The sequence below is a fragment of the Rhinoderma darwinii genome, chromosome 5, assembly GCF_050947455.1.
Source record: "Rhinoderma darwinii isolate aRhiDar2 chromosome 5, aRhiDar2.hap1, whole genome shotgun sequence".
Taxonomy (NCBI): Eukaryota; Metazoa; Chordata; class Amphibia; order Anura; family Rhinodermatidae; genus Rhinoderma; species Rhinoderma darwinii.
In genome coordinates, this window is record NC_134691.1 from 156,572,512 (window position 1) to 156,592,613 (window position 20,102).

General features: G+C 43.0%; 1 protein-coding gene across 1 annotated transcript in view; it reads right to left on the bottom strand.

Annotated features, from left to right (window-relative positions):
• Nucleotides 1-20,102, bottom strand: part of FARS2 (phenylalanyl-tRNA synthetase 2, mitochondrial) — a 304,738-nt gene that overhangs the window by 208,868 nt on the left and 75,768 nt on the right. The window contains exons 3-4 of the mRNA XM_075828451.1: nucleotides 17,396-17,988; nucleotides 5,540-5,699 (exon numbers count right to left, since the gene is read on the bottom strand). Coding sequence (XP_075684566.1) covers nucleotides 5,540-5,699; nucleotides 17,396-17,988 — 753 coding nt within the window. The remainder of the gene's footprint in view (nucleotides 1-5,539; nucleotides 5,700-17,395; nucleotides 17,989-20,102) is intronic.

A 20,102-nucleotide genomic window follows, 5' to 3' on the forward strand; every position in this document is an offset into this window, starting at 1 on the left:
TGTAGTAAAAAATTATAAATGAATAGTGTATGTGCAAGTGATAATAGGGGTGAAATATAGGGGGCAGTAATGAGTAAAGTGCATAAATAAAAATAAATGAATAATGGGGTGCTAGAAGCTGTCAAACCAACTTGATTTGTTTTTAGGAAGAGGTGAGCAGAAGCCTAGACAGAGGGGCCGCTGTGGATATAGTCTTTTTGGACTTTGCAAAGGCATTTGACACTGTCCCTAATAGACGTCTAATGGGTAAATTAAGGACTATAGGTTTAGAAAGTATAGTTTGTAATTGGATTGAGAATTGGCTCAAGGACTGTATCCAGAGAGTTGTGGTAAATGATTCCTACTCTGAATGGTCCCCGGTTATAAGTGGTGTACCCCAGGGTTCAGTGCTGGGACCCCTACTATTCAACTTATTTATTAATGATATAGAGGATGGGATTAATAGCACTATTTCTATTTTTGCAGATGACACCAAGCTATGCAATATAGTTCAGACTATGGAAGATGTTCGTGAATTGCAAGCGGATTTAAACAAACTGAGTGTTTGGGCGTCCACTTGGCAAATTAAGTTTAATGTAGAAAAATGTAAAGTTATGCACCTGGGTACGAACAACCTGCATGCATCATATGTCCTAGGGGAGCTACATTGGGGGAGTCACTTGTTGAGAACGATCTGGGTGTACTTGTAAATCATAAACTAAATAACAGCATGCAGTGTCAATCAGCTGCTTCAAAGGCCAGCAAGATATTGTCGTGTATTAAAAGAGGCATGGACTCGCGGAACAGGGATGTAATATTACCACTTTACAAAGCATTAGTGAGGCCTCATCTAGAATATGCAGTCCAGTTCTGGACTCCAGTTCATAGAAAGGATGCCCTGGAGTTGGAAAAATACAAAGAATAGCAACAAAGCTAATAAGGGGCATGGAGAATCTAAGTTATGAGGAAAGATTAAAAGAACTAAACCCATTTAGCCTTGAAAAAAGACGACTAAGGGGGGTCATGATTAAATTATATAAATATATTAATGGCACATACAACAAATATGGTGAAGTCCTGTTCCATGTAAAACCCCCTAAAAAACAAGGGGGCACTCCCTCCGTCTGGAGAAAAAAAGGTTCAACCTGCAGAGGCGACAAGCCTTCTTTACTGTGAGAACTGTGAATCTATGGAATAGCCTACCGCAGGAGCTGGTAACAGCAGGGACAGTAGATGGCTTTAAAAAAGGCTTAGATAATTTCCTAGAACAAAAAAATATTAGCTCCTATGTGTAGAAATTTTTTACTTCCCTTTTCCCATCCCTTGGTTGAACTTGATGGACATGTGTCTTTTTTGAACCGTACAAACTATGTAACTATGTAACAACACATGTGCGGATGAGTCACCATTAGTATCTTAGCAACCCCAGTAAACATCCCATCCACTGGTGTCTGCTTCTTCCAAGCTCTACATTTATTCATTTCTATCACATATATAATAGACAATAGTGAATATTGGGCGTCCACAAACCTCACCGCAACCGCTGAGTGTACCGATCCATGGCCGCTAAGGATATTAAAATAAAGACATATATTCTATTTTGCATCTAAACAATACCATTGCGCCTGTCCGGAATACAGAAGCCAATACCTCAATAACATGGCGGCTGTCAGTCCTAGTGCGCCTGCGCCGGATAACCGCGCATGTGCAATAGCGACCGATTCTGCTAAAAACTCACGGAGCTGGAAGTAATAGCTCCCTGGTTCAAATACCTCAAGTGCGCATGCGCGAGCGTACATCCGCCGCTCGGTACAGTGCACAAGGCGGCCACCGCTCCACCAATACAGAATACAGGACGATGGTATGGTAGTAATATCACAAATAATCCAAACATGGTCCAGTGAAATAATGGATAACAAATATATTATATATACAGTCATAACAGAGTAAATGTGAACAGCGGTCTATGCAGTCAGTAACAAGGACATAAAATCCATATGGACAATTTTACTGTGAATATATCCAATCTCATTTTCGGATTGATTTCAGCGGTTTTGGTAGGTTTGTATGCGTCCTAATAGATAAGTCGCTGTAAAAAAAAACACAAACAAAGGGTGCTATATAAGTGAACAATTAAAAAGAATCAACAAATCTAAATATTCACAAAGTACATTTCAGCCTGCAAATTGCCTTTACGTAAACGATTTAAAACTGAAGTCAAGGTTGAGTCCCCTAGAGTTTAACGTGTCCAATTCATAAATCCATTTAAATTCCCTCAGTTTCAATAATTTCTCTCTGTCACCGCCCCTCAGCATGGCCGGTATATGATCAATAATTCTAAAACGCAGTTGACTGACATTATGTTTACATGAAATAAAATGTTTAGGGACTGGCAATCCTGCTTTCCCTAATCTAATAGAGGATTTGTAATCGTTCAACCGGACCCGGCATTCATTAATGGTCTCACCTACATATAATAGCCCACAAGGACATTGTATAACATAGATAACATAACTGGATCTACATGTATATCTGTTCTTAATCATGTACCTTTTATTGGTATGGTGATGGATAAAGCTGTCTCCTTTGATAATGCTGATACAATGACTAAATCCATTTCAATTCCCTCTGTTTCAATAATTTCTTTCTGTCACCGCCCATCCGCATAGATATGGGATAGATAGAAAGATAGATATGGGATAGATAGATGATAGATAGATTTATAGATAGATAGATAGATAGATAGATAGATAGATAGATAGATAGATAGATAGATAGATAGATAGATAGATAGATAGATAGATAGATAGATAGATAGATAGATAGGAGAAGTAGTCCCCACATTTCTACAAGAACAACATGTCAATCATCGGAGATTACTTAAGTGAGCAATCCATAATGTAACAAAACATCCCAGAATTATTTCCAAATAAGAGGAGTGGGAAGTAGCACGGTAAAAGTAATGGTGTGGCTGTAAACACCTAAAAGAGATTTTATTTTTTATATTGGGTGTGCACCACCAAAGTAAATTGTTGCTGACTTAGGCCTCATGCACACGACCGTAAGGGTTTTTACTGTCCGCAAATACAGATCTGACTTGCAGAGTCCGCGCCGCAATTGCAGACAAGAATAGGACATGTTCTATATTTTGTGGATCATTTCTACGGCATGGACCCACATTCGTAAATATACAGCAAGGTGTCCGTGGCCAGTAGAAATGAATAGGTCGGCAGTTTCATTCGCAATTACGGATCCTTAATTTCTGATGAAAACTATGGTCGTGTGCATGGAGCCGTAGGGAAGGAGAAGAGAAACGGCCATGTAAATACATAAAATGTAACCTTTATTAATATGTTTAAATTATTAATGACATTTAAAAAAGGTCACTGGCGGGATTATGGGTGCTTATTATAATTTGACCCAAGGGGCAGATGGGCTGGATGTCGCTAGTATATTTACCCAGCCCGGACACTATACTCTGCATGCTATTTAGTATTGACAGGTGTTAAATGGGTTTGCTTGTTGGTTACTACACATTGTATCACTCAGTATTACTCTACATAGGCTTCTGCTACAATGTTTATACATAGTTTTATTTTTATTTTATTAATCTTATGATTGGTTAAGGCATCACTATATTCCAGCGATGTGTTTATAGTTAAACCACAATTTTCATTTTTATTGCAGCAGGGATGCATATAGATCGATCCTATAATGCTATGGCCACGCTCTCTGTGATTAGCTCATGTAGTTACTTTACTCCCTCTGTGACGGGTGTTTTACACGCCACGTGGGAAAGGATTACACCAACTTTATTAGGATTCCCTTTAAAATGAAAAGAAGCTTACAAGCTCTATACACATAACCAAATCATACAAAAGAAATACATATACTTTGTGTGGCTGCAGCTCTGCCTCACCTGGCATTAATCAAGTGCATCGTATATAAACCCAGCACACCCTCCACTCAGGCTTAGTCACATGCAGGTAAGGGCTTATTCAGACGAACGTATAATACGTCCGTGCAACGCGCGTCATTTTCACTCGCGTCACACGGACCTATGTTAGTCTATGGGGTCGTTCAGACTGTCAGTGATTTTCACGCAGCGAATGTGCGCTGCGTAAAACTCACGACATGTCCTATAATTGCCCGTTTTTCGCGCATCACGCACCCATTGAAGTCAATGGGTGTGTGAAAACCACGCACGGCACGCGGACGCACTTCTGTGTGCCGCACGTGATGCGCGCTACAGTAGTCAAAACTATGAATGAAAACAGAAAAGCACCACGTGCTTTTCTGTTTACAAACATAAAAACAGAGTGTCATAATGATGGCGGCTGCGCAAAAATCATGCAGCCACGCACCATATGCTGCTGACACACGGAGCTTTTATGGACCTTTTCAGCGCGCAAAATGCCACGTTTTTTACGCGCGCAAAATGCACATGCTCGTGTGAATCCGGCCTAATGCTGTGTGTTACTGGGGAATGCTGAATCAGTTTGTCTGTAGAAATAAGTGGACAGAGACAAAGACTGAGAGAGAGAAAGAGAGACAGACAGACAGACAAGCTAATTTACTATTCATCCCCTCAACATAGGGAACGGACATTGTGCAGGAAATCCTGAAGTTGTGCCCCTTGAGTAGTTTACAATATCACCGAATAAGGGATTGAAGATAATATATTCGAAGCGAGGTACCAAAATCCATTAAAAAAAATGTGGTCGTACAAATCTGAGGTCAGGGCTGGCAGAGATCGCGCAACAAGATAGTACGAGAGTAAGGAGTGATCTAAAGGTAGAGTCAGATAACACGAAGGCCAATGAGAGTGATGTTGGCTACACAGGTATGCACAGAATGTCAATTCTACTGTATATAGAGAACCACCATGGTTATCACTTTTATTTGGGAGAAAATGTAAAAAAAAAAAGGGTTTCAAATTAATCCACTCGGAAAAAAATAATCCACAATAAGTAAGTAGACACTAATAACCAGTTACATAAGTTGCTATCTTAACATAAACCGCTTCTTCATTTGGGAGAGTTTATATTTTTGATGGGCTATGAGAACCCAACAAACATGAGGAAGCTATTTTCTCTCATTGTCCAATGTAAAGAATTAGGCCTCATGCACCTGACTGTAGCAGTGTGCGTGGTCCGTGATTACGGCATTGACGGGCCGTGGAGCGTCATCTGCGGGCCGTCCGCAATCACGGATCGTGCACAAGCAAGCTGTGCATTGACTTCAATGAGCCCGGACTGCAATTGTGGACCGTATAAGGACATGTCCTAATTTATTTTGCAGTCCGGACCTCGGGTAATGCACGGACAGTGGAAACCACAGTCATGTGCATTGGCCCGTAGGATAGCATGTGTTCTATACTATCCACAATTGTGGATAGTATACAGCGGCAAATGCACGGTCGTGTGCATGAGGCCTTAATTGGAAATGCAATACTCTATTAGCAGCAGTGCAGAGTACCACTGTTCCTAAGGGGGTGGCTTGAGAATTTTTAAATATTTTTTTTTTACGGTTAGACATAATAGAAATTAGTGGAACATACCTTCACCAAACAGATGATTGATGAGTTTGGAAAGTGTTTGCTTTAGATGATACTCCACAAGTTTCATGGCTTCAAGTGTATGGCTCTCTTGTTTGGTGGGTGTGCGAAAACCTTGCTCAAACAACTGGCATGCATCATTATCTTCCACCTTTGCAAAGAGCTACAAAAATATAAATAAATAAAGAATTATTGTGCTGCAATAATGTTTAATTCATGTATAATATTTTTTATTTTTTATAAGTGTCATTCAAGCCCTCCGTCGTTGTCGTCCCAAGACAATGGGGGGAATTCATCAGTTTTCTATTATAGAAAAGTTGCAAAAGACAAATAAATCTAAATTTGCTTTAAGATTTGTAACATTTCAGCATTTTATGCCGTCCTTGCTACTTTTAGAAAAAGGGGCACAGTTTAACACATTTAACACCATAGCTCAACACATTTATTATAATTTGAGCCAGAAAACTGGCAGAAATTATAGCGGCAATCTATGTCAGCTCTGAGCTGGCATATATTTAACTCATGGAGCACTTCAGGGACTTTCGGTCACCCGTTCTCCTCATCGATCGAACCCCCAGCAATCACGCATGTATCCCCTATCCTGTATATAGGGGATACATGGGTTTGTGGGAAAACCTTTATAATTAATTTTTCCAGGGGATATGACAAACCTAGACCACAAACGTGGTGTGAATATAGCGTAACCACGACATGACAAATTTCGAAGATGAGAAATCATAGTTTACATAAAAAGTGGTGTAAATCTGGCCAAAGATAGATTATTGTCAGCGGATCATGTTGATTTTGAAGGGGTCTGGCAACAATCCGATGTCTATAGGGATCACCTGTTAAACCTGGTGCAAAAGGTGCCTGACAGAAGCTTCTCTACCGGCAAAGAAATAACGTGCTTCTTCATCTGAACAAAACTGGTTTGTCAGGGAAGAATGTTGACAGCAAACAGTTTATACATCCATTTTGGTTTGAACTAGTGTGACAATAAGTATAAAAGGGAACCAACCTCCAAGCCCTTATGCACACGACAGGGTTTCCCGGCCGTGTGACGGCCGTTCAAAAAACGTCCATCACACGGCTGCAGTAGGAACAATAGATCCCTAATGGGACATTTCACACGACCGATTTTTTGACGGCCCGGGAAACCCTGCCGTCAAAAAAGGGGACATGCGCTATTTTCGGCCATTCGCCCGGCTCCCTTAGAAGTCTATGAGGCCGGGTAATACACGGCCATCACTTGACTGTGCTCCAAGTGACGGCCATGTCTTCCGTCGCTCGCTCTCTCTCCTTCTCCTCCTCACAGTGCGAAGTGCATGTGAGGAGGAGAGTATTTTTTTGCTCCCTGTAGGAGCGGAATCCCCAATCTCCGGCCACAGCTTTGGCAACACTGTGGCCGGGGATTGGGGATTCCACTCCAGCAGAAGTTTCTGACTTAACTGTGTACATATATGGACACAGTGACGTCAGGACTTCTGAAGCAGAATCCCCGGCGATGTGGCCGGGGATTCCGCTCCAGGAGAAGTCCCTGCCTTCGCTGTCCATATATGGACACAGTGACTTCAGGGACTTCTGAAGCGGAAGAAGTCCCTCACTTCACTGTCCATATATTGACAGTGAAGTGAGGGACTTCTCCTGGAGCCGTCCCTTACAGAAAAGTAGGGGGGGTGCCCTCTATGGGGGGTGACTATGTACAAGGGGTCTGTGTAGCACTACCTACAGGGGGGCTGTGTGGCATTACCTACAGGGGGCTGTGTGGCATTGCCAACAGGGGGGCTGTGTGGCATTACTTACAGGGGGCTGTGTGGCATTACCTACAGGGGGGCTGTGTGGCATTGCTTACAGGGGGGAGTGGCAATACCTACAGGGGGGCTGTGTGGCATTACCTACAGGGGGGCTGTGTGGCATTACCTACAGGGGAGCTGTGTGGCATTGCTTACAGGGGGGGGGTCTGTGTGGCATTACTTACAAGGGGGGCAGTGGCAGTATCTACAGAGGGCAGTGTGTGGCATTATCTACAGAGGGAAGTGTGTGGCAAAAAATGTACAAATGAAATTCATCCGATTTTAAAACGGACAGGGAAAAAACCGGATGCAAAACGGGTCAAAATCGGCCGTTAAAACCAGCAACACGGCCCGGAACGGAAAGGATTCGGACCCTGTCGTGTGAATAAGACCTGACAATGTTCAAAAATAGGGGATCCCTAATAAGGAGGAAAGCCACTATAGATATACTGGTATATGAGCTGACATTTGTTGATTGCTGAACATAAGGACATGAAAAATAATAGACCACAGTGCACGTAATACAGGTAAGATCCATCCATGTATCTGTTTTTTTTAAAACAGTGAGATGAATGGGCACATGAAATTATTTATAAATTCAATAATAAATACAATATAAGGGTATGTTCACACTGAGTTTTTTTACGAGTTTTTTTAATGCGGAAACCGCGCTGCAAAACTCGTCAAAAACCGTACGAAAATGCCTCCCATTGATTTCAATGGGAGGCGGAGGCGTCTTTTTCCCGCGAGTGGTAAAACCGTCTCACGGGAGAAAGAAGGGACATGCCCTATCTTCGGGCGTTTACGCTTCTGACCTTCCATTGACATCAATGGGAGGCAGAGAAAGCGTATTTCGTGGCGTTTTATGCCCCTGGCACTCAATGTCCGCGGGTGAAAAACGCCGCAAATATATTCGCGGCGTGCAGGCAGAGGAAAATCTGGCTCAAACTTCCTTATGGAATTTTGACGCAGAATTTCCGCCTGCAAAAAACTCTGTGTGAACCCAGTCTATTAAGGTTGAATTGATTGAAGTCCTCAAATAGTGCTATTACAATGGTGTAGAAAAAGCTTAAACATTTACTTTGCTCATATAGAAGTGGCTTTAAATGAAAATGTCTTCAGTCAGTTATGTGCATGTGAACAGAAGGTTTAATTTAAATAGAACTTTTAAATTATTTATGTAAAGAGATAATTTACATGTGGTATAGAACATAACATTCCTTATAAAAAAAAACAACTGAGTTGAGTTAGACAGGCTACTGACATAGATTAGAATCACAGAAATGTATAAGAGCGTATATTTTCTAGCATGATATAATACACATAGGATAATGGGAGATGACACTATTACAGTACAACACAAATATGTTGCATAATAGGTAGAGACTTTATAAAAAAAATATATCAGCGTATGGCCTTATTGAAGGGCCGTGCAGCCCAGCAGGTGGCACCAGTGCCACTTATAAAGCCTAATCTAGGCATAAGGGTAATACACATACCAGGAAGAGCAGGAGATGAGACTTTAGCAGTACTATCACAATAAACTGTTCTGTATGGACAATTGTGTAGTAGGCACGTGTAAGCAAGCAGTGCCTCCCCATCAGGGGTGTAGCTAAAGGCTCATGGGCCCCGATGCAAAAGTTCTTATTGGGTCGCCGTCGCCCCCCCCCCCCCGCATACTTCTCATGGCCGACGGTCCGCAGCACATGCCTTTACGGCTGAAATTACGGTGCTGTTTTCTCCTGAAAACAGCTCCGTAATCTCAGCCGTAACGGCCGCTGCCGTGTGAACATACCCTCAGGGCTTAAAATGTCAGGGGAAATAGCCCCAATACATATGTGTCCGCCAGTGTGTATAGGAGACAGCATAGCATATCTATAGCACTACGACCCTATAAACTATGGATAGGATTAGATACATTGGCTGAGCAGACAGTATCACACATGATAGGATTAGATACAGTGGCTGAGCAAACAGTATCACACATGATCGGATTAGATACAGCGGCTCAGCAGACAGTATCACACATGATAGGATTAGAGATAGGGCCCAGCAGACAGTATCACACATGATTGGAATAGATATAGGGCCCAGCAGACAGTATCACACATGATAGGATTAGATACAGTGGCTCAGCAGACAGTATCACACATGATAGGATTAGATACAGTGGCTCAGCAGACAGTATCACACATGATAGGATTAGATACAGGTTCGGTTGTTGGACTTCGGATTTGAGGACTTCAATGACGGCGTTTTTTTATTCTCAATAAAATGGTTATTGAGGGTTGTGTTTTTTTATTTCAATAAAATATTTTTTCTATGTGCTTGTATCTTTTAAAACTTTATTATCACCGCCTTAGTAATGGCCGCTGGCTGATTGGCAACCCCCATTACTAAGGCGGGGCTTAATGTTAGCAGGTGCAGAGGCCAATACTGACCCCCATTATTACCCCGGTACCCACCGCCACCAGGGATGCTGGGAAGAGCCGGGTATGAACCAGTACCCGTCCATCTGTAGTGACGGTCAGGCACCGGGGCGGCCGCAGGCTGGTAGTATTAGGCTGGGGAAGGCCAAAAACAGTGGCCCTTCCCACCCTGGTAATGCTGTCTGCTGCTGCTGTGTTGTATCTGTCTGGTTATGAAAATAACTAGCCAGATACAATAAAGCAGCAGCAGCAGCCTAGCATTACCAGGGTGCGAAGGGCCACTGTATCTGGCCTTTCCCCTCCTGATAATACCAGCCTGCGGCCACCCCAATGGCCGACCATCACTACAGATGGTCAGGTACTGGATGGTACCCGGCTCTTCCCAGCACCCCGGGGTAATAAAGGGGGTTAGTGTTCGCCTCTGCACCGGCTAACACTAAGCCCCGCCTTAGCAATGGATACTGTCAATCAGCCAGCGGCCATTACTAAGGCGGTAATAATATAGTTTAAAAAAAAAACAAAGACATAGAAAAAATATTTTATTGAAATAAAAAAAAAAACACACACAACCCTCATTAACCATTTTATTAATAATAAAAAAAAGCCGTCATCGAAGTAGTCCTGGAATCCGCCGTAGTCCAACGACCGAACCTGTAAGAAAACACACAAGAAAAACGATTAGTAACACATGTGTTAGGCTTAGATACAGGGCCCATGTGTGATACTGTCTGTGGGACCCTGTATCTAAGCCTACCACAATGTAGGCTTAGATACAGGGTCCAGCAGACAGTAATCTTATACAGTATAAGATTACTGTGTGCTGGACCCTGTATCTAAACCTACAGTGTGGTAGGCTTATATACAGGACCCAGCAGACAGGATCACACATGGGCCATGTATCTAAGCCTAGCATGTGATTGGCTTAGATACAGGGCCCAGCAGACAGCATCACACAATCTGTGATCCTGTCTCATGGGCCCTCTAAGCCTGCTACATCGTAGGCTTAGGGGTTGTGCAGTCCCTAAACATTGATGGCCTATCCACAGGGTAGGCAATCAATAGCTGATGTGTCTCCCGGGACCCGCAAATCAGCTGTTTTGAAGGGGCCGCAGCACTCGTACTAGAGCTGCTTCCCCTTCATTTCACTACTCGCTCACACTGTGAATCGCCGACACCGATTCACAGTGTGACCGGAATGAAGGGGAGCAGCTCTCGTACGAGTGCTGCGGCCCCTTCAAAACAGCTGATTGGCGGGTCCCGGGAGTCGGATCCCGCCAGTCAGGGCTAATCTTACCTTCCTCTTCAGCCGCGGCGGTAGTTCTGTCGTCTCGATGCTGTGCGCGGCGCATAGCGCTGTGACGTCATGGGCTGCGCACAGCGCTTGACGTCAGGACCTCCGCTGTGATCCGGAACCAGGAAGGTAAGTACAGTCTGTTACTATAGTAACAGGGGCCCGCGGCCCGAGTTACTATAGTAACTTTTTATTGATGTGGTGCGGGGGGCTGTGGGCCCCCCTGGCTTCAGGGCCCGGTCGCAATTGCGACCGCTGCGACCCCTATAGCTACGCCAGTGCTCCCCATTAGTCATGGTCCCAGACATCAGAAACAGAATTCTAACAAAATATAGTTTTTTTTTTAAGTTTAAAAAAACAAAACAAGTTTAGTTCCTCATTTACTAAATCCGAGGAAATTTCTTTAAAATGGAAAAATAAAAATGACTAAAATATTATTGTTAGAGCTACCAACACTGGTACCACTACTCTTGGCACATAGCAAGAAATATAAAAGAGTTACATGGATGTTGCCTCTGACAACCAGACCAAAAACTTTTATTAAAAAACACAGTGAAAAATTAAAAAGCACTATAAAAACAATGGTCATGTATAATCCAATTGTCAGTTCTTGACACTTTAATAGGGGATCATGCAGACGACCTTAGTATTAATAATGGAGGAAAAAACATTATCCTAGTGATAAACAAATTATTGTAGACCATAAGAACCAGTTAGATCAGGGGTGGGGAACGTCCAGCTCACAGGAAATATAAGGCGCGCAAGATCATTTGGTCCGGCCCGACCTCACTTAGACCGCGCTGCCGCCGTGTCATTCGCTACTTGGCTCTATCCACCCTATTCACTTGCATTTGGGAGCAGGAGAAGGGCAGATGGAGCCAAGTATGGCGGCGGCAGTCTGAGTGTGGTCGGTGCGTGCCGGCTCAAGAGTGGACCAGTCCGGTCACCTGACCTGAGTCAGTGACGTGAGGTCAGGTGACCAGACTGGTCCACTTCTGTCACAGCATGCCCTGACATGACTCTGACCACCGCTGCCGCCATGTCATTCCCTCCTTGGCTCCGTCTGCCCGCCCTACTCACTATAAGTGAGGTCAGATGATTTAAAGGTTTTTTTTTCATCAAGGGCATTTATGACATATATACAGGATATGTCATAAATGTCAGATAGATGCGGGTCCCACTTCTGTCTAGAACGGGGCCCCCTAAACCCTGCTCTACCTCTTTGTGTTGTCGCTGAAGCTTGTGATTTCTGACCATGAAGAAGAAAACAGCGTAGCTTGCTGAGCTACGCTGTTTCCGTAAGTCCCATAGAGCAGAATAGTAGCTACCGAAACTGCGCAACTCGCAAGCTACGCTGCTTCCGTAACTGCCATTCACTACTATGGGAGTTACGAAAACAGCGCAGCTCAGCGAGCTACGCTGTTTTCTTCTTCATGGTCGGAAATCAGCCGGATCACAGAGAGGTAGCACGGGTTTAGGGGGCCCCTTTGTAGAGATAGGTGCAGGTCTGAGAGAAGGAACCAGCATCTATCTGACATTTATGACATATCCTATGGATGTCATGAATGTTCCTGATGGAAAAAAAAACCTTTAATTAAGTCGGAACAACTTACTGCTGCGAGCACTTCTTTTCAAAACTTACCAAAGAGTCGACTGCTGCAGACTGACCAACACAACTCTAACGGTTCTCACCGGTTTGTTTGTGGATCCTCTGTGTCGTCTGGGAGATGGTGCTTGTAACCCAGGGCAACGCCTGGCACAGCGGGTTTAGAGGCAGTCAGATAAATAGGCCAGAAGTCAGGACAGGCAGCAGACGTCGTAACGGGTATCGATAGCAATAGGTCAAGGCAGGCGGCAGGCAAGGATAGTACAAATTCAGGCAGAGGTGACAATGGGAAATCCAGACAAAGGCAGAAGGCAAGGTAACAGGGAAACTGGGTATAGGGAAGCTCACAGGGATAACTTGGTTGAACAAGCAAGCATCTGAGGATCCTTAAAGAGGAAGTCTTAGGATTTTGGCACGCACTGGCCCTTTAAGAAGGGAAGAGTCAGCGCATGCGCCCTCTAGTGGCTACAGCCGCACATCGTGGATGACGGCCATGGAGGGAGGTGAGCGATGCAGTTACCTGACGACGCCCAGAGCCACCAGAGCGTCCGAATCGGGTGAGTGGAGCTCGGGACGAGCATGAGGGAATGGAGGGTACAGGAACCGGAGCAGCGGCCGTGAAAGCAGCGGGGAACGGTGCGGCAGCCGTTATAGCAACATCATCAAGACCGGCGAACATCACACGCCTCACCAAAGAGAAGCAGAAAAAAGGTCCCCTACTCTATGACTTTGTCCAGTTTTGCATTATTTCACATGAAAGACGTTTCGCCACCATAGTTAGTGATAGCATACGGTATCTAGGATATACCATCACTTAGTGATTGACGTTGGGTCCAGCTGCTGGGACCTCCACCAATCATTGGACTAAAACGGTCACACCGCTAGTTTTTTTGGACAGCATTGCTCTCTGGTAACTTGCTGTGCAGGGAACTGCAACATAGACCTATTTGCCAGTGTGCAGGTGGAAAGCCAATGCCTTTGTTTTCTGGATTGACAGGGGTCCTAGAGATCAGACCCTCAACAATCCAAATGTTATGGCGTATCTGAGTGATATTTAATAACATTATCAGATGGGAATATGCCCTTAAGATATAATCAATTCTATTTGCAAGCATAAGCCGTGAACTTTTTACATACTTACCTAGACATCTCAAAAGCCTAACTTACTGCTGGTGAATTTATAAAAAGATAACATCTATATCATGGCCAAAGGCAGACAAATCTGTTGTGCCGCCTGCGGAGCTGGACATGTGGCCATTGTGCTAACACATTTTTGTCTTTCAGTACAGTGAATGGGCCCTAAAGCTTCTTCAAGCCCAAGGCCCAAGCACAGCTCTTTTTTATTTGCCACTCACCGCTCGTATAGATCCTACCTGCAGGTATTTCTTTACATGGGCCCAAGCGGAAGAGTGAAAACCAACACTGCTTGTATGCATTAGCAGTCAAGCATCCTGATCATTACCTACTTGTGCCTGTCTCAGTTTTAGCAAACACAATCAGATTAGGAAAAAAGACTGTTCAATTGTTATTAACTCTCAGAACATTTCGTTTTTGCTTCATTCCCTCTTCCCTGCTGCGCTAAGCAAATTTAATTACAATGTGAAAACCTCAGACAATGTTCTAGAAAATATATTAAGTATTCCCTTTATTTGAGCTAAGTCAGAAAGGTACACTCACATTGTGTAGAAAAGACATCGCTCGGAAAGTAAAGATTATTGACCTTGACATTCAAAGGGGTTTTCTCATTCACGTTAGAAATCCAAGAAAAACATCCTAGTGGCACTGAAGGGATTATTTACAGGCAAGGCGTATTATATGCATTTATTTATCCAGAACGAGAAACACTCATTAAAGTTGACCACCAGTCGCAACGTAAAAGTCAGTGACCTTGAGGGAAATATATTACTAATTAAGTTAAATTTTTTTTTTTTCAAGAATTGTCTACCACAATCCCATGCAGTATTTCACTTTTGAATGTGCAGTTTAAGGACCAACGTAGATGATGTCATCAGAAGCTGCCCATGTAGCAAACTCTAAGAAAGTTACAGCAGTGCTGCTCTGGAAAGGGGATACATGTTTATTGTGGGGTACATATAAATGTTTATTGTAGGATAGGTGACAAACATTTATTGTGAGAAAATCCCTTTGCTGTGATGTCACGTATATTCACACAGGGCGAGGATGCAGAAAAAGGCACTTCACTCCTTCCTGTATCCTTGACTGCTGCATTTAAGACGGATAAACAAATAAATGGGTGTTTTCCGACAGCTAATTGACAGTATAATTTGGCAACATCGACACGATGTCGCAGGGGTTGCCGTTGCAATGTTACAGGGGGCCGCCCCCTATTTCTAACCACTTAAATGCCGCAGTCGCGATTGACTGCGGCAATTAAGGGGTTAAACAAGTGGGATTGAGCTCGTTGCTCTGAAGCGTCGGCTGTAAGATACACGCTCGTTCTATGGAGTGGGCTCAGCCCGTGAGCCTGCTCCATACTCCCATACCCCCATACCCAACATGCGCTATAAATAAGGCCTTACATTTGGTTTTGCTGCAAATGGCAATCGTGGTAAAACTTCTAAAAAAAATAAAATACTGATTTAACATGTGGCTGTGCTGTGGTGTGGTGTGGTAATGGTGTGTCAATGCACCCTTGTCAAAAACCTGCACATATCAAGAAAAACCAGGACCCTTTTTTTTTTGGCCTGGGATCCATGTATTCCTAATTTGCATAAGCGACAGGCCAAAATAGAAAATTTTTTAATGATGGGCAGTATAAAAAGGAACCGCATACACTCCTATAGTTACTTCATGTGAAAATGGTGACAGATGTGCATGTCCCCTAAAGAGGAATTTCAGTCGAAAACTATTCACTGCACCACCGCTCCATTCGAACTCCTCCTTGCTGGAGTCATGCGGCAGAGGGGGGGGGGGGGTAGCGATCAAACCAAACCCCCATGATCTAACATTTATCAACTATCCGGAGGATAGGTAGAGCATGTTTTTGGCTGGAATACCTCCTTAATATATATATGTATCTTATATGACGTTTGCGTTCAATCAAGTTGGGATGTTATCCCCTCATAATTGCTTCACATGACAAGCAATAGTTTGTGCTTTTGGGGTGCTGGTATATGGTTTCTGATACTTATTATCTCCAGAAAATATTCTATAACGACACAAAACGTTACCAAAAATTTTAATTAATTCACCTTTATTCTCTGGACTACTGAGCTTTTTTTGAAAGTTCTTTTAAATAAGCATTTTTATGCAAAATTAGCATCCCTCATATACAATAATATACAATATATTCTGCCTTCTTAGTTTATGATTCCATTGGCCATTAAAAATGCATTATCCTTTTTTTAACATCTTTCTTTGTAATACAACATCCAATGGAATATGGCACGATTTGTTTATCTCTAGGATTTCATATAGAATAGTATGAGCCCATAGATTTCTATGGGTTCTGTAGTAGGAAATTATACGAAGTCGTAATATGGTCAGGAGCATAAGGCCTAAGACAAATGTTCTCTTTAGGCCTCATTCACACGGCAGGGTTTCCCGGCCGGGTGCCGGCCGTTCATAAATCGGCCGGCACCCGGCTGCATTAGGAATCATAGACCCCTAATGGGGCTATTCACACGACCGATTTTTTGACGGCCGGAAAATCCGGCCGTCAAAAAATAGGACATGCTCTATCTTTGCCCGGGCACCCGGCCGCCCGGCTCCCATACAAGTCTATGGGGCCGGGTATTACACGGCCATCACCGGAATGTGTTCCGAGTGATGGCCGGGTTTCCCGGCGCTTGCGCTCTATCTCCTCCTCCTCACAGCGCAGAGTGCATGTGAGGAGGAGGAGTTGATGCCATTCTGACGAATGGCATCGCTGTACACTGTGTTGCAGGGCCTGGGTGTACAGCAGGTGGAAGGGAGCGCTGCGCTGGCTCCCTTCCCCTGCTTGTTAAAAGCACCCTGGCTCGGCGACACCTTCGATGGCGCCGCTAGTAGCAGCAGCTGCTGCTGCTACTACTGTAGCGACGCCACTATAGCAGAGCGGGGAGGTATCTCCCCGCTCTGCTATGTGCTAGCCGCACTTTAGCTCCTTGAAGGAGCGGAATCCCCGTGTGTTCGGGGATTCCGCTCCTGGACAGAGCGCTTGATGTCTCTGTCCATATCTGGGCAGTGACATCAGGGGAAACTCCTGAAGCGGAATCCCCGAACACATGGGGATTCCCCTTCAGGAGTTGCCGCTGATGTCACTGTCCGGATCTGCCCGGCCCGGCACGGATGCATAACTTTATGCAAACCGGCCGGGCAGAATGGCCGATTTTACCGGCCGGCACTCGGGCTCGGACCCGACCCGGTCGTGTGAATCCCGCCTTAGGCCTACTTCATATGAAGTGCCTAGCTGATTTACACTGCAGCTCTTACTAAATGGGAATACCTGTACATTGACAGCAATATAAAACTTCCGTGTAACAGCAGATAGCTCACATGTGCCATGTATACTATTATGGGTAGTGGCAAAAAGCTATATGGACTTCTACTACAGTCATAACAAGCGCTGAGGAAAAAAATCTAACTAAATAGAAACAAGGGCATTGCGTGTCACTGGCAAGGTTGTGTACTATTAATTCCAACATTATCCACATTTCGAGTTGTCTGGTGATAACGGTTCGGTTGTTATTTACCACATTTTAACTATGAATACATTATTTTTTATATTTCATTATTTACCTCATGGTTTGAGAAAAGGCAGACACCTTCCATTTGATGAAACACCGGGTAATGACTCTTGTCAATTTCATCACGTCGGTAGGCATCTCCCACCACAAGAAATGCATCCAGTCCTGAGTGCATCAAATCCCATTGATGGGCTGAGGTGTGAGCACGTAGCATGTGAGTCTTGTTTAAATAGTAATTGTCGCCTTTTTTTCTACTAGGATGATCCAATGGAATAAGTAATTTGTCAAAATTCTGTTCTGTCGTAACAACTGGGCTGAGATTATCATATACAGAAAAGAGGGGGTTAGCAAAGCGCCCTATAAATTCCCTGTAAAAATGCTCCTTGATCCGCTCTTTTATGAGCCACAACGGATGGTACTTCTGGTTGTGCAGGTTCTTCCCAACCAAGGATAGGATTTTACTTGTGACGTTTGTATAATCATCTTGAGAGAATTTTCCACCAAGAAGTTCTACTTGGTTAGAAATATCTGTTGTAGAAGTTTTAGAGGTTATTGTTCGAAAGCATCCATGTTTTATCCTATCCAACCAGTCCTTTGGAAAAATTGTAGTTGTTGGATATTGAAGAACAGTGCGTTTTGAAGGCCCTATATGGAAAAACGGAAAAATAAACAGGTTATTTTCTTCTCAACAAGTTGTTGCTCAAACTAAAAACAAAAATGAAATATCTTGTAGTGCAAGAATAAAAATAATTATAAATAAATTTATCAATAAAAACAATAAATCTAGGTAAAAACTAAAAAGTCTAAATTTTTCTATAACCACTTCTTCAAAAGTCTCACTTTTCTAGACAACCCGTCAGTGAAGCTGCAATTAGCAATTTTTTTCCAAGAAACAACTTAATGATGAGTAGCTGTATCATGCATTTTTCTATATTGCGCATAACAACACCACTCAGTTGTTATGGAGGCTGAGCAGTGTTGGAGGAGTGTGGCAAATGTAGCAAACAGCCCCTTAGAAATGACCAAGCTTTTCTTAAGAGTAGAAATCATCAGTAAAAATCCCAAATGGTAAAATTGCGGTCTTTTTTTTCCCATTGCATTCTTTGCCTACCTTTCAAAAGAGGTTAATTAAAGTGGTTGTTCCAGAATCAAAAATGATCACCTATCCTCAGAAAAGATAATAATTGTCTGATCGCTGGAGGCCCAATAGAGAGGTGGGTGCATGCTTGAACGCTGCCACATTTAAGCTCCTTCCTCACTGTGTGGGGGGTGCAAATGAGCTTTTATGTAGTGGGGGTCGAGCGTGTGCCCGTTCCTGCATTTAACATCTTTCTCAATGTGGTTGAGCATTAAGGAAAAACAGGTTTTAAGACCCCTGTTCTCACAATAGGTGTGGGGTCCCAGCGATCAGACAATTTTCACCTATCCTGTGGATAGTTGATAATTTTTGATTCTGGTAATCCAAAATGGTAAGCAAAGTTACGGATTATATGTTCTCATTAACGTAATACTTGTGATAAATATTTACAAAATCATTACATTTAGAATACCATGGTATTCTAAACTAATGGTGTTAGAAAATGTGAAAAAAATGTTGTATTACTTTTTAAGTATGATTGATTCAAGTTACAGGCCAAAAGACTCAAGAGATTTCCTATACTAATTCCTGCCAGGTGCAACGTTGTTATTGAGATTTTGTGAGGCTGTAGTTCACCGAATGCATCAAGGATACCTCCCAAAATTTAGAGGGGTTGTCCTAGTATAGCCCATCAATATCTAATCGGTCATGGTCTGACTCTCGGCCGATCAGATATTGATGGCCAACCCCGTTAAATTCTCATTAACAAGACAGTTTTAAGCCCCACTCCTGAATGCCCATAAAACTTCCCAGAAATGCCCAATTTCGGGCATTTTTGCGTAAGCTACCCCCTTTTTGACATCCGTTTTGCAGGTCAATCCCACAAAAAAATGATGGTTGGGAGGTATGCATCAATGTACTCATATACTATATACACACATGGCTGACCTTATTCCAGCCAAATAAAAAGTGTATATTTTTACTGTGATTTAGATCCACTCAAGATCTTCATGACAACAGAGCAGTTGAAAGAAAAAAGAAAGTTGACATGTTGTCATCAGATTCTCAGGCCTTTGATGCAAAATCTGTAACAGGGTCCCCCACCAATCACCATAATGACAGTGTCTTCTTATGTGGCAGAGGGGTCTTTGGGCTCACTCAGGCACCAAGGCCCAATCGCCACTGCTACCTCTGAACCCCATATAACTCTTATTCTTACTCAATAATAGCTCAACAAGTTTTTTAAAAAAAAGCTTTCATATTTTTAAGGTAAACAAAGCAGCAGTTTTATTTTATTTTTTTTTACTTCTGGTAGATCTACTTTGATTAACACACCAGTGATATCAAAAACTCTATAGAGGGAAAAGTAAGTCTTGTCATACGATTATGAAAGTAGTTCAAGGACTTTAAGCGGTTTTCTTCACTCGAATGGAGACACATTAATCACAATGAAACCATGAACATCATTTGAAGACTAGTTACACTGGAAGGGATGATTACAAAATGTTTTACACTTAAATTGTGTCAACAGAGTTGACATTTTGTATCATATGACTTATGGCTCTTTAATAACAGTTTCAGTTCACCTTACTCTAGTGGTTATGTTTTTAGTGTTTACATATTGTAAATCCTTGTAGGCGATAAAAAACGAAAAGCAAACCTATTTACAAAGACATGTGTC